Raw genomic sequence first — 15,000 nt, forward strand, 5'->3', positions numbered from 1 at the left:
ACACCTCCACCAGCTAACACACCTCCACCAGGTAACACACCTCCGCCATGTAACACATCTCCACCAGGTAACACACCTGCACCAGCTAACACACCTGCACCAGCTAACACACCTCCGCCAGGTAACACACCTCCGCCAGGTAACACACCTCCGCCAGGTAATACACCTCCACCGGTTGGACGGGCCCTGAACACCTCACCAGGGAGGCGTCCGGGAGGCATTCTAACTAAATGCCCGAACCTCCTCATCTGGTTCCTCTCATTTCGGCCGCTTGTACCCGCGATCTCGTTCTTTCGGTCACGACCCAAAGCTCATGACCGTAGGTGAGGGTAGGAACGAAGATCGACTGGTAAATCGAGAGCTTTGCCTTTCGGCTCAGCTCTCTCTTCACCACGACGGATCTGTGCAGAGTCTGCATTACTACAGACGCCGCACCGATCCGCCTGTCGATCTCCCGCTCCATCCTTCCCTCACTCGTGAACAAGACCCCGAGGTACTTGAACTCCTCCACTTGGGGTAGGATCTCATCCCCGACCCGGAGGGTGCACTCCACCCTTTCCTGGCTGAGGACCATGGACTCGGATTTGGAGGTGCTGAATCTCATCCCGGCCGCTTCACACTAGGCAGCGAACTGAGCCAGTGAGAGTTGGAGGTCACGGTCTGATGAAGCCAACAGGACCACATCATCTGCAAAAAGCAGTGACCCAATCCTGAGGTCACCAAACCAGACCCCCTCAACGCCCTGGCTGCGCCTAGAAATCCTGTCCATAAAGATTATGAACAGGACCGGTGACAAAGGGCAGCCCTGGCGGAGTCCAACCCCCACCGGAAACGAGTCCGACTTACTACCAGCTATGCGGACCAAGCTCTGACACTGGTCCTACAGGGAACGGACGGCCGGTATCAGGGGGTCCGATCCTGTACTCCCAGAGAACCCCCCACAGGACCCCCCAAGGGACACAGTCGAATGCCTTTTCCAAGTCCACAAAACACATGTGGACTGGTTGGGAAAACTCCCATGCACCCTCAAGGATCCTGCAGAGGGTGTAGAGCTGGTCCACAGTTCCACGACCCGGACGAAAACCACATTGCTCCTCCTGAATCCGAGGTTCGACTATCCGACGGACCCTCCTCTCCAGTACCCCCGAATAGACCTTACCAGGGAGGCTGAGGAGTGTGATCCCCCTATAGGTGGAACACACCCTCCGGTCCCCCTTCTTAAAAAGAGGGATCACCACCCCAGTTTGCCAATCCAGAGGCACTGCCCCCGATGTCCACGCGGTGCTGCAGAGTCGTGTCAACCATGACAGCCCCACAACATCCAGGGCCGTGAGGAACTCCGGACTTACCTGAAGGCGTGTCGGTGGGATTCCTCGGAAGTATTCTTTCCAGCAATCCACGACGTCCAGAGTCGAGGTCAGCAGCTCACCGTCCCCCCGTACACAGTGTTGACGGTGTACTGCTTCAACCTCCTGAGACGCGGGATGGTGGTCCAGAACCTCTTCGAAGCCGTCCGGAAGTCGTTCTCCATGGCCTCAACGAACTCCTCCCATGTCCGTGTTTTTGCCTCAGCGACCGCCGCAGCCGCCGCCCGCTTGGCCTGCCGGTACCTGCCTGCTGCCTCCGGAGTCCCACAGGCCAAAAAGGTCCTATAGGACTCCTTCTTCAGCTTGACGGCACCCCCACCAGCGGGTTCGGGTATTGCCGCCACGACAGGCACCGACCACCTTGCGGCCACAGCACCGGTCGGCCGCCTTGACAATGGAGGCATGGACCATGGCCCACTCGGGCTCAATATCCCCCGCCTCCCCCGGTACACGGTCAAAGCTCTCCCGGAGGTGGGAGTTGAAGCTCTTTCTGACTGGAGACTATGCCAGACGTTCCCAGCAGACCCTCACAATGCGTTTGGGTCTGCCAGGTCTGACCGGCATCCTCCCCCACCATCGGAGCCAACTCACCAGCAGGTGGTGATCAGTTGACAGCTCCGCCCCTCTCTTTGCCCGAGTGTCCAAGACATGCGGCTGCAAGTCCGACGACCCGACTACAAAGTCACTCATCGAACTGCGGCCTAAAGTGTCCTGTTGCCAAGTGCCCATATGGACCCTGATGCTTGAACTTGGTGTTTGTTATGGACAATCTGTGACGAGCACAGAAGTCTAATAACAGAACACCGCTCGGGTTCAGATTGGGGGGGCCGTTCCTCCCAATCACACCCTTCCAGGTCTCACTGTTGCTGCCAACGTGAACGTTGAAGTCCCCCAGCAGAATGATGGACTCCCCAGAGGGAGCACCCTCCAGCACCCCCCCCCCCCCCCCCCTCCAAGGAGTCCAGAAAGGGTGGATACTCTGAACTGCTGTTTGGACCATAGGCACAAACAGCAGTCAGGATCCGTCCCCCCACCCGAAGGCGGAGGGAGGCTACTCTCTCATCCACCGGGGTAAACTCCAACATATAGGCACCAAGCTGGACTGATTATCAGTTATTGATATATTGATGTATTGATGTATTGATGTATTGATGTATTGATATATTGATATATTGATGTATTGATTACGATGACTTGTCCCTGCAGCGTGTTCGGTCTGGTGTCTCTGGCGGTCGGGGACTGTGCCGCCCCCTGGAGGCTGCATGTGAACTCTGACCTCAGCTGGTTTCACTTCGGCAGCCCTCTGATGCTGCTGCTGCTCTACCACAGCGTCGCCGGCCTGTGGAGGAACCAGGTGATGACATCACACAATGACATCACACTACCGTAGGATAGTCTGCATGAGCTCGTCTCTTTGTGATGTCACAGAGTGAAGTTAGGAGGTAGAGAAGGAAGTTAGGAGGTAGAGAAGGAAGTTAGGAGGTAGAGAAGGAAGTTAGGAGGTAGAGAAGGAAGTTACGAGGTAGAGAAGGAAGTTATGATGTAGAGAAGGAAGTTAGGAGGTAGAGAAGGAAGTTATGATGTAGAGAAGGAAGTTATGATGTAGAGAAGGAAGTTATGATGTAGAGTAGGAAGTTATGATGTAGAGTAGGAAGTTAGGAGGTAGAGAAGGAAGTTATGATGTAGAGAAGGAAGTTATGATGTAGAGAAGGAAGTTATGATGTAGAGAAGGAAGTTAGGAGGTAGAGAAGGAAGTTAGGAAGGAGGTTTTTTCTCCAGGTGCTATTGGCTGATGGGGGTCACATGTTTCCTCAGCTGATCGACGGCGATGGAGGGCGGGTTGTAGAGAGGGCGGAGTCTGCGGTCAGCTTGAGCTGTGACATCATTACCACCACCAGCCACCTCAGTGATGATGTCAGCAGTGACATCACAGCAGAGAGGCGGAGAGAGCTGTGGAGAAGAGCTCATGATCGGTTGGACTGCAGAGATGTATGAGAATATAAACTCTGACATTATGTAATATATTATAATATAAAGTATGAGCTGCTGTCATCTCATCATAACTCATTATTATTTTATCTTCAGCTGCTGGTGTCTTCAACCAATGACAGCCTGTCTGACTCTTTGGCCCCGCCCACGCAGAGTACAGCTCTGGGATTGGATGTTAACTCCGCCCCTCATTACTCCCTCAGCCAGTCAGGTGAGCAGCTGAGTGTTCAACGTGCACTGAGCATCATGTTTCCATTAATAGTATTTTATTTGGCCGACCTTTCAGTTTGATTCCACCCAGAATAGAGATTTGAGTTTAGTCAGATTAAATTTTATTCTGCATTAAACTCAGATTACAAGAAGCCAATGAAAGCGTGAATCCTCAATTCAGGCTGAAACATCACTTTGAAGAAGATTCGATGCCTGAACTGATCCCAGCGTGCACAATGCAGCACCAGCTGTCACAACAACCTGGATTCAGCTTTCCCTTAGCATCAAGCTCCCAGGAGGAGCACCAATCACCTGATGCTACTCGGTCACATCGTGGAAGAGATGTTTTTATTCTGAGTGTCACAAACCTGCAAAATGACTCGTTTCACCATCAGAATCTGATCCGCTAGGTTTGATTACACTTTGAAAGTCCAGAATAGTTGCATGATGACATCATTTTATCTTCAGGTTAGCTGGTGTGCTGCTCAGTGGGCCCAGTGATGAGGAAGAGGAAGAACATGTTTTAACTTTACGCATCACTGAGCAGCTTTCATAGGAATGTCCATGAGTGTAACATGTTAGTCTTTCTGTTATCATTTAAAGGCCTTATGCTTTATCATGTACTCTTAAGATGTTCTTCTCCATAGCAACAGCAGCAAAGGCTCATGGGTAATGTTTCTGTGTTCAGCGACACCAAAGAGATCCATTAAAGAAATATTTGACATGAGAAACTGTGTGTGACACTGCAGACACGCTGGAGACATGCGTCTTCGAAGGAGACGGAGACGGATGGGAGGAGGAGGTGGAGGAGCTGCAGGAGGAGGAGGAGGAGGAGGAGGAGGAGGAGAGGAAGGAGGACGCCGCCTCCATGGCGTTCAGCTTCCTCCTCAAACAGAGTTACATCTGCGCTCTGGTGTCCATGATGGCGTGGTCCATCACATACGTGTCCTGGCTGACATGTGTGCTGCTGCTGTGGTCATGTGTTCTCTGGATGATGCGTGAGCGGCGACGCTACACGCTGATGTCATCGCCGTGGCTGGTTGCCTATGGCAACCTGCTGGTCATCCTGCAGTACGTCTACAGTTTCCCCGCCGTCCAAGAAGTTCCTGGTCTGTTCCCTAAAAAAGACGATCCATGCAGTGAGCTGGCCTTCAAGGTACTACTGCAAATACTACTACTACTACTAGTAGTACTACTACTACTAGTAGTACTACTACTGCAAATAGTACTACTACTACTAGTAGTACTACTACTACTACTAGTAGTACTACTACTGCAAATAGTACTACTACTACTGCCAATAGTACTACTACTACTACTACTACTACTACTACTGGTACTACTACTACTGCCAATAGTACTACTACTGATACTACTACTACTACTACTGGTACTACTACTACTGCCAATAGTACTACTACTACTACTGATACTACTACTACTACTGATACTGATACAACTACTACTGATAGTGTTAATACTAGTACTATTGGTGCAATAATAATTGGGAGTACTAATATTAATATGATACTACTACTGTCACTACTACTTGTACCACTAATACTACTAATAGTACCTAATAGTAACAGTATTTAATCTGATTATGAAATGATGTAATCTGATTATGAGACTATGTAATCTGATTATGTGACTATGTAATCTGATTATGTGACTATGTAATCTGGTTATGAGACTATGTAATCTGGTTATGTGACTATGTAATCTGATTATGTGACTATGTAATCTGGTTATGAGACTATGTAATCTGATTACTGGATCATGTTGTTACAGCTGGTGTGTCTGTTGACGTTCTGGCTGCTGCTGCGTCAGACGCTGACTGAGAAGAGAGACAGACAGAAAGACAGACAGCTGTCCACCATCACTGTCCTCGTTGAAGGTAAGACTGTCTGTCTGACAAATATACTGCCTGCCTGTCTGTCTGTCTGTCTGTCTGCCTGCCTGCCTGTCTGTCTGTCTGTCTGTCTGTCTGTCTGTCTGTCTGACTGACGAGTTACCTGTCTGTCTGACAAATCTACTGTCTGTCTGTCTGCCTGCCTGTCTGTCTGTCTGTCTGACTGACGAGTTACCTGTCTGTCTGACAAATCTACTGTCTGTCTGTCTGTCTGTCTGTCTGTCTGTCTGTCTGACTGTCTGACTGACGAGTTACCTGTCTGTCTGTCTGTCTGTCTGTCTGTCTGTCTGTCTGTCTGTCTGTCTGTCTGTCTGTCTGAGAGTCACCTGTCTGTCTGACTGACGAGTTACCTGTCTGTCTGTCTGTCTGTCTGTCTGTCTGTCTGTCTGTCTGTCTGACTGTGTGTCTGTCTGTCTGTCTGTCTGTCTGTCTGTCTGTCTGACAAATCTACTGTCTGTCTGTCTGTCTGACTGTCTGTCTGACTGAGAGTCACCTGTCTGTCTGTCTGTCTGTCTGTCTGTCTGTCTGTCTGTCTGTCTGTCTGTCTGTCTGTCTGTCTGAGAGTCACCTGTCTGTCTGTCTGTCTCTAGAGGAGCAGAGGGAGCAGCAGGAGCAGCAGAAGGAGAAGTTGGAGGGGGAGATGTTGTATGAGGAGGTGCTGCTCCTGGGAGGAGGAGTTCAGATGGAGACGCTGGTTGCTGTGGTTACCAGGATGTTTGTCAAATACTGGATCTACGTCTGTGGAACGATGTTCTTCTTCGTCAGTTTTGAGGGAAAAATTGTTCTCTACAAAGTTATTTACATGGTGATGTTCCTCTGCTGCGTGGCTCTGTACCAGGTAAGTACTACTACTGCAAGTACTACTACTGCAAGTACTACTACTGCAAGTACTACTACTGCAAGTACTACTACTGCATATACTACTACTGCAAGTACTACTACTGCAAGTACTACTACTGCAAGTATTACTACTGCAAGTACTACTACTGCAAGTACTACTACTGCAAGTACTACTACTGCATATACTACTACTGCAAGTACTACTACTGCAAGTACTACTACTGCAAGTACTACTACTGCAAGTACTACTACTGCAAGTACTACTACTGCATATACTACTACTGCAAGTACTACTACTGCATATACTACTACTGCAAGTACTACTACTGCAAGTACTACTACTGCAAGTACTACTACTGCAAGTACTACTACTACAAGTACTACTACTGCATATACTACTACTGCAAGTACTAATACTGCAAGTACTACTACTGCAAGTACTACTACTGCAAGTACTACTACTGCATATACTACTACTGCAAGTACTACTACTGCAAGTACTAATACTGCATATACTACTACTGCAAGTACTAATACTGCATATACTACTACTGCAAGTACTACTACTGCAAGTACTACTACTGCATATACTACTACTGCATATACTACTACTGCAAGTACTACTACTGCAAGTAATAATACTGCAAGTACTACTACTGCAAGTACTACTACTGCAAGTACTAATACTGCAAGTATTACTACTGCAAGTACTACTACTGCAAGTACTAATACTGCATATACTACTACTGCAAGTACTACTACTGCATATACTACTACTGCAAGTACTACTACTGCATATACTACTACTGCAAGTACTACTACTGCAAGTACTACTACTGCAAGTACTAATACTGTATATACTACTACTGCAAGTACTACTACTGCAAGTACTAATACTGCAAGTACTACTACTGCAAGTACTACTACTGCAAGTACTAATACTGCAAGTACTACTACTGCAAGTACTACTACTGCAAGTACTACCTCTGCATATACTACTACTGCAAGTACTACTACTGCAAGTACTACTACTGCAAGTACTACTACTGCAAGTACTACTACTGCAAGTACTACTACTACAAGTACTACTACTGCATATACTACTACTGCAAGTACTACTACTGCAAGTACTACTACTGCAAGTACTACTACTGCATATACTACTACTGCAAGTACTACTACTGCAAGTACTAATACTGCATATACTACTACTGCAAGTACTAATACTGCATATACTACTACTGCAAGTACTACTACTGCAAGTACTACTACTGCATATACTACTACTGCATATACTACTACTGCAAGTACTACTACTGCAAGTAATAATACTGCAAGTACTACTACTGCAAGTACTACTACTGCAAGTACTAATACTGCAAGTATTACTACTGCAAGTACTACTACTGCAAGTACTAATACTGCATATACTACTACTGCAAGTACTACTACTGCATATACTACTACTGCAAGTACTACTACTGCATATACTACTACTGCAAGTACTACTACTGCAAGTACTACTACTGCAAGTACTAATACTGTATATACTACTACTGCAAGTACTACTACTGCAAGTACTAATACTGCAAGTACTACTACTGCAAGTACTACTACTGCAAGTACTAATACTGCAAGTACTACTACTGCAAGTACTACTACTGCATGTACTACTACTGCAAGTACTACTACTGCAAGTACTACTACTGCAAGTACTAATACTGCATATACTACTACTGCAAGTACTAATACTGCATATACTACTACTGCAAGTACTACTACTGCAAGTACTACTACTGCAAGTACTAATACTGCATATACTACTACTGCAAGTACTACTACTGCAAGTACTACTACTGCAAGTACTACTACTGCATATACTACTACTGCAAGTACTACTACTGCAAGTAATAATACTGCAAGTACTACTACTGCAAGTACTAATACTGCAAGTACTAATACTACAAGTACTAATACTACAAGTACTACTACTGCAAGTACTACTACTGCAAGTACTAATACTGCATATACTACTACTGCAAGTACTAATACTGCATATACTACTACTGCAAGTACTACTACTGCAAGTACTACTACTGCAAGTACTAATACTGCAAGTACTACTACTGCAAGTACTAATACTGCAAGTACTACTACTGCATATATTACTACTGCAAGTACTACTACTGCAAGTACTACTACTGCAAGTACTACTACTGCAAGTACTACTACTGCATATACTACTACTGCAAGTACTACTACTGCAAGTACTACTACTGCAAGTACTACTACTGCATGTGACTCTGTACCAGGTCATTGTGGGATCATCCAGTCCTGTGTTTGTCTCTGTAGTTGAACTACCAGCGGTGGCGAGCGTTGCTGCGAGGTTTCTGGGTAGCTGTGGTGGTTTACTCCATGCTGGTTCTCATCCTGGTCTACACCTTCCAGTTCCCCTCATCCCTGCACACCTGGAGTCACTACACTGGACTCAGCACACACAGGTACACACAGGTACACACAGGTACACACAGGTACACACAGGTACACACAGGTACACACAGATACACAGAGGTACACACAGGTACACAACGATACACACAGGTACACACAGGTACACACAGGTACACACAGGTACACAACGATACACACAGGTACACACAGGTACACACAGGTACACACAGGTACACAACGATACACACAGGTACACACAGGTACACACAGGTACACACAGGTACACAACGATACACACAGGTACACACAGGTACACACAGGTACACACAGATACACACAGGTACACACAGATACACACAGGTACACACAGGTACACACAGATACACACAGATACACACAGGTACACACAGGTACACACAGGTACACACAGGTACACAACGATACACACAGGTACACACAGATACACACAGGTACACACAGATACACACAGGTACACACAGGTACACACAGGTACACAACGATACACACAGGTACACACAGGTACACACAGGTACACACAGGTACACAACGATACACACAGGTACACACAGGTACACACAGGTACACACAGGTACACAACGATACACACAGGTACACACAGGTACACACAGGTACACACAGGTACACACAGGTAAACACAGATACACACAGGTACATACAGGTACACACAGGTACACACAGGTAAACACAGATACACACAGATACACACAGGTACACACAGATACACACAGGTACACACAGGTACACACAGGTACACACAGGTACACACAGGTACACAACGATACACACAGGTACACACAGATACACACAGGTACACACAGGTACACACAGGTACACACAGGTACACACAGGTACACACAGGTGTGGCACTCCTCAGCTCTGGTGTGTTTGTCCCTGCAGGTTGGAGGATCTCGGTTTGGAGAAGTTCTCAGTTCCTGTCCTCTTCACCAGAATCTTCATCCCTGCTGCATTCCTATTGGTCAGTCTGTCAGCTGGATGTGTCATCACCTCTTCTTCTCTGAACACTTTGTGTCTCTTCATGTTGCTGTGGTAACAGAGTGATGTTTTCTTCATTCTGCAGGTTTGCATCGTTCACCTTCATTACTTCCACGAGCCGTTCCTCCAGCTGACTGACCTACAGACCGTGGTGGACACACACAACAGCACCATCACCAGGTAACACACACTCCTGTAGGCAGGTAGTCCCTCTACCTCTGTCACTAGTCCTCTGTCACTAGTCCTCTGTCACTAGTCCTCTACCTCTGTCACTAGTCCTTCTACCTCTGTCACTAGTCCTCTGTCACTAGTCCTTCTACCTCTGTCACTAGTCCTCTACCTCTGTCACTAGTCCTTCTACCTCTGTCACTAGTCTTCTGTCACTAGTCCTCTACCTCTGTCACTAGTCCTCTACCTCTGTCACTAGTCCTTCTACCTCTGTCACTAGTCTTCTGTCACTAGTCCTCTGTCACTAGTCCTTCTACCTCTGTCACTAGTCCTCTGTCACTAGTCCTCTGTCACTAGTCCTCTACCTCTGTCACTAGTCCTCTGTCACTAGTCCTCTACCTCTGTCACTAGTCCTCTGTCACTAGTCCTCTGTCACTAGTCCTCTACCTCTGTCACTAGTCCTTCTACCTCTGTCACTAGTCCTCTACCTCTGTCACTAGTCCTCTACCTCTGTCACTAGTCCTCTGTCACTAGTCCTCTACCTCTACCACTAGTCCTCTGTCACTAGTCCTCTACCTCTGTCACTAGTCCTCTGTCACTAGTCCTCTACCTCTGTCACTAGTCCCTATACCTCTGTCACTAGTCCTCTGTCACTAGTCCTCTGTCACTAGTCCTCTACCACTAGTCCTCTGTCACTAGTCCTCTACCACTAGTCCTCTGTCACTAGTCCTCTACCTCTGTCACTAGTCCTTCTACCTCTGTCACTAGTCCTTCTACCTCTGTCACTAGTCCTCTGTCACTAGTCCTTCTACCTCTGTCACTAGTCCTCTGTCACTAGTCCTCTACCTCTGTCACTAGTCCTCTACCTCTGTCACTAGTCCTCTACCTCTGTCACTAGTCCTCTACCTCTGTCTCTAGTCCTCTGTCACTAGTCCTCTACCTCTGTCACTAGTCCTCTACCTCTGTCACTAGTCCTTCTACCTCTGTCACTAGTCCTCTACCTCTGTCACTAGTCCTCTGTCACTAGTCCTCTACCTCTGTCACTAGTCCTCTGTCACTAGTCCTCTACCTCTGTCACTAGTCCTCTGTCACTAGTCCTTCTACCTCTGTCACTAGTCCTCTGTCACTAGTCCTCTACCTCTGTCACTAGTCCTCTACCTCTGTCACTAGTCCTCTACCTCTGTCACTAGTCCTCTACCTCTGTCACTAGTCCTTCTACCTCTGTCACTAGTCCTCTACCTCTGTCACTAGTCCTTCTACCTCTGTCACTAGTCCTTCTACCTCTGTCACTAGTCCTCTACCTCTGTCACTAGTCCTCTGTCACTAGTCCTCTACCTCTGTCACTAGTCCTCTACCTCTGTCACTAGTCCTCTGTCACTAGTCCTCTACCTCTGTCACTAGTCCTCTGTCACTAGTCCTCTACCTCTGTCACTAGTCCTCTACCTCTGTCACTAGTCCTCTGTCACTAGTCCTCTGTCACTAGTCCTCTACCTCTGTCACTAGTCCTCTGTCACTAGTCCTCTGTCACTAGTCCTCTACCTCTGTCACTAGTCCTCTGTCACTAGTCCTCTACCTCTACCACTAGTCCTCTGTCACTAGTCCTCTACCTCTGTCACTAGTCCTCTGTCACTAGTCCTCTGTCACTAGTCCTCTACCTCTACCACTAGTCCTCTGTCACTAGTCCTCTACCTCTGTCACTAGTCCTCTGTCACTAGTCCTCTACCTCTGTCACTAGTCCTCTACCTCTGTCACTAGTCCTCTGTCACTAGTCCTCTACCTCTGTCACTAGTCCTCTGTCACTAGTCCTCTGTCACTAGTCCTCTGCCACTAGTCCTCTACCTCTGTCACTAGTCCTCTACCTCTGTCACTAGTCCTCTGTCACTAGTCCTCTGTCACTAGTCCTCTACCACTAGTCCTCTGTCACTAGTCCTCTACCACTAGTCCTCTGTCACTAGTCCTCTACCTCTGTCACTAGTCCTCTACCTCTGTCACTAGTCATCTACCTCTGTCACTAGTCCTTCTACCTCTGTCACTAGTCCTTCTACCTCTGTCACTAGTCCTCTGTCACTAGTCCTTCTACCTCTGTCACTAGTCCTCTGTCACTAGTCCTCTACCTCTGTCACTAGTCCTCTACCTCTGTCACTAGTCCTCTACCTCTGTCACTAGTCCTCTACCTCTGTCACTAGTCCTCTACCTCTGTCTCTAGTCCTCTGTCACTAGTCCTCTACCTCTGTCACTAGTCCTCTACCTCTGTCACTAGTCCTTCTACCTCTGTCACTAGTCCTCTACCTCTGTCACTAGTCCTCTGTCACTAGTCCTCTGTCACTAGTCCTCTACCTCTGTCACTAGTCCTCTGTCACTAGTCCTTCTACCTCTGTCACTAGTCCTCTGTCACTAGTCCTCTACCTCTGTCACTAGTCCTCTACCTCTGTCACTAGTCCTCTGTCACTAGTCCTTCTACCTCTGTCACTAGTCCTCTGTCACTAGTCCTCTGTCACTAGTCCTCTACCTCTGTCACTAGTCCTCTACCTCTGTCACTAGTCCTTCTACCTCTGTCACTAGTCCTTCTACCTCTGTCACTAGTCCTCTACCTCTGTCACTAGTCCTCTGTCACTAGTCCTCTACCTCTGTCACTAGTCCTCTACCTCTGTCACTAGTCCTCTGTCACTAGTCCTCTACCTCTGTCACTAGTCCTCTACCTCTGTCACTAGTCCTCTACCTCTGTCACTAGTCCTTCTACCTCTGTCACTAGTCCTCTACCTCTGTCTCTAGTCCTCTGTCACTAGTCCTCTGTCACTAGTCCTCTACCTCTGTCACTAGTCCTCTGTCACTAGTCCTCTACCTCTGTCACTAGTCCTCTGTCACTAGTCCTCTACCTCTGTCACTAGTCCTCTGTCACTAGTCCTCTACCTCTGTCACTAGTCCTCTACCTCTGTCACTAGTCCTCTACCTCTGTCACTAGTCCTCTGTCACTAGTCCTCTACCTCTGTCACTAATCCTCTACCTCTGTCACTAGTCCTCTGTCACTAGTCCTCTGTCACTAGTCCTCTACCTCTGTCACTAGTCCTCTGTCACTAGTCCTCTACCTCTGTCACTAGTCCTCTACCTCTGTCACTAGTCCTCTACCTCTGTCACTAGTCCTCTGTCACTAGTCCTCTACCTCTGTCACTAATCCTCTACCTCTGTCACTAGTCCTCTGTCACTAGTCCTCTGTCACTAGTCCTCTACCTCTGTCACTAGTCCTCTGTCACTAGTCCTCTGTCACTAGTCCTCTGTCACTAGTCCTCTACCTCTGTCACTAGTCCTCTAACTCTGTCACTAGTCCTTCTACCTCTGTCACTAGTCCTCTGTCACTAGTCCTCTACCTCTGTCACTAATCCTCTACCTCTGTCACTAGTCCTCTAACTCTGTCACTAGTCCTCTACCTCTGTCACTAGTCCTCTGTCACTAGTCCTCTACCTCTGTCACTAGTCCTCTACCTCTGTCACTAGTCCTCTGTCACTAGTCCTCTGTCACTAGTCCTCTACCTCTGTCACTAATCCTCTACCTCTGTCACTAGTCCTCTAACTCTTTCACTAGTCCTCTACCTCTGTCACTAGTCCTCTGTCACTAGTCCTCTGTCACTAGTCCTCTACCTCTGTCACTAGTCCTCTAACTCTTTCACTAGTCCTCTACCTCTGTCACTAGTCCTCTGTCACTAGTCCTCTACCTCTGTCACTAGTCCTCTGTCACTAATCCTCTACCTCTGTCACTAGTCCTCTAACTCTGTCACTAGTCCTCTGTCACTAGTCCTCTACCTCTGTCACTAGTCCTCTACCTCTGTCACTAATCCTCTACCTCTGTCACTAGTCCTCTAACTCTTTCACTAGTCCTCTACCTCTGTCACTAGTCCTCTGTCACTAGTCCTCTGTCACTAGTCCTCTACCTCTGTCACTAGTCCTCTACCTCTGTCACTAGTCCTCTACCTCTGTCTCTAGTCCTCTGTCACTAGTCCTCTACCTCTGTCACTAGTCCTCTACCTCTGTCACTAGTTCTTCTACCTCTGTCACTAGTCCTCTACCTCTGTCACTAGTCCTCTGTCACTAGTCCTCTACCTCTGTCACTAGTCCTCTGTCACTAGTCCTCTACCTCTGTCACTAGTCCTCTGTCACTAGTCCTTCTACCTCTGTCACTAGTCCTCTGTCACTAGTCCTCTACCTCTGTCACTAGTCCTCTACCTCTGTCACTAGTCCTCTACCTCTGTCACTAGTCCTCTACCTCTGTCACTAGTCCTTCTACCTCTGTCACTAGTCCTCTACCTCTGTCACTAGTCCTCTGTCTCTAGTCCTCTACCTCTGTCACTAGTCCTCTACCTCTGTCACTAGTCCTCTACCTCTGTCACTAGTCCTCTGTCACTAGTCCTCTGTCACTAGTCCTCTACCTCTGTCACTAGTCCTCTACCTCTGTCACTAGTCCTCTACCTCTGTCACTAGTCCTCTGTCACTAGTCCTCTGTCACTAGTCCTCTACCTCTGTCACTAGTCCTCTGTCACTAGTCCTCTGTCACTAGTCCTCTACCTCTGTCACTAGTCCTCTGTCACTAGTCCTCTACCTCTACCACTAGTCCTCTGTCACTAGTCCTCTACCTCTGTCACTAGTCCTCTGTCACTAGTCCTCTGTCACTAGTCCTCTACCTCTACCACTAGTCCTCTGTCACTAGTCCTCTACCTCTGTCACTAGTCCTCTGTCACTAGTCCTCTACCTCTGTCACTAGTCCTCTACCTCTGTCACTAGTCCTCTGTCACTAGTCCTCTACCTCTGTCACTAGTCCTCTGTCACTAGTCCTCTGTCACTAGTCCTCTGCCACTAGTCCTCTACCTCTGTCACTAGTCCTCTACCTCTGTCACTAGTCCTCTGTCACTAGTCCTCTGTCACTAGTCCTCTACCACTAGTCCTCTGTCACTAGTCCTCTACCACTAGTCCTCTGTCACTAGTCCTCTACCTCTGTCACTAGTCCTCTACCTATGTCACTAGTCCTCTGTCACTAGTC

The 15,000-nt window shown here is 47.8% G+C and overlaps 1 protein-coding gene across 1 annotated transcript in view; it reads left to right on the forward strand.

Annotated features, from left to right (window-relative positions):
• The window catches only part of LOC133977261 (piezo-type mechanosensitive ion channel component 2-like), a 62,454-nt gene that overhangs the window by 15,481 nt on the left and 31,973 nt on the right, over positions 1–15,000 (forward strand). Inside the window, 9 exon segments of the mRNA XM_062415361.1 lie at positions 2,574–2,721; positions 3,183–3,356; positions 3,453–3,567; positions 4,316–4,722; positions 5,358–5,463; positions 6,069–6,316; positions 8,671–8,819; positions 9,709–9,787; positions 9,890–9,984. Coding sequence (XP_062271345.1) covers positions 2,574–2,721; positions 3,183–3,356; positions 3,453–3,567; positions 4,316–4,722; positions 5,358–5,463; positions 6,069–6,316; positions 8,671–8,819; positions 9,709–9,787; positions 9,890–9,984 — 1,521 coding nt within the window.

This window comes from Scomber scombrus, unplaced genomic scaffold (assembly GCF_963691925.1).
Source record: "Scomber scombrus unplaced genomic scaffold, fScoSco1.1 SCAFFOLD_59, whole genome shotgun sequence".
NCBI classification, from domain to species: Eukaryota; Metazoa; Chordata; class Actinopteri; order Scombriformes; family Scombridae; genus Scomber; species Scomber scombrus.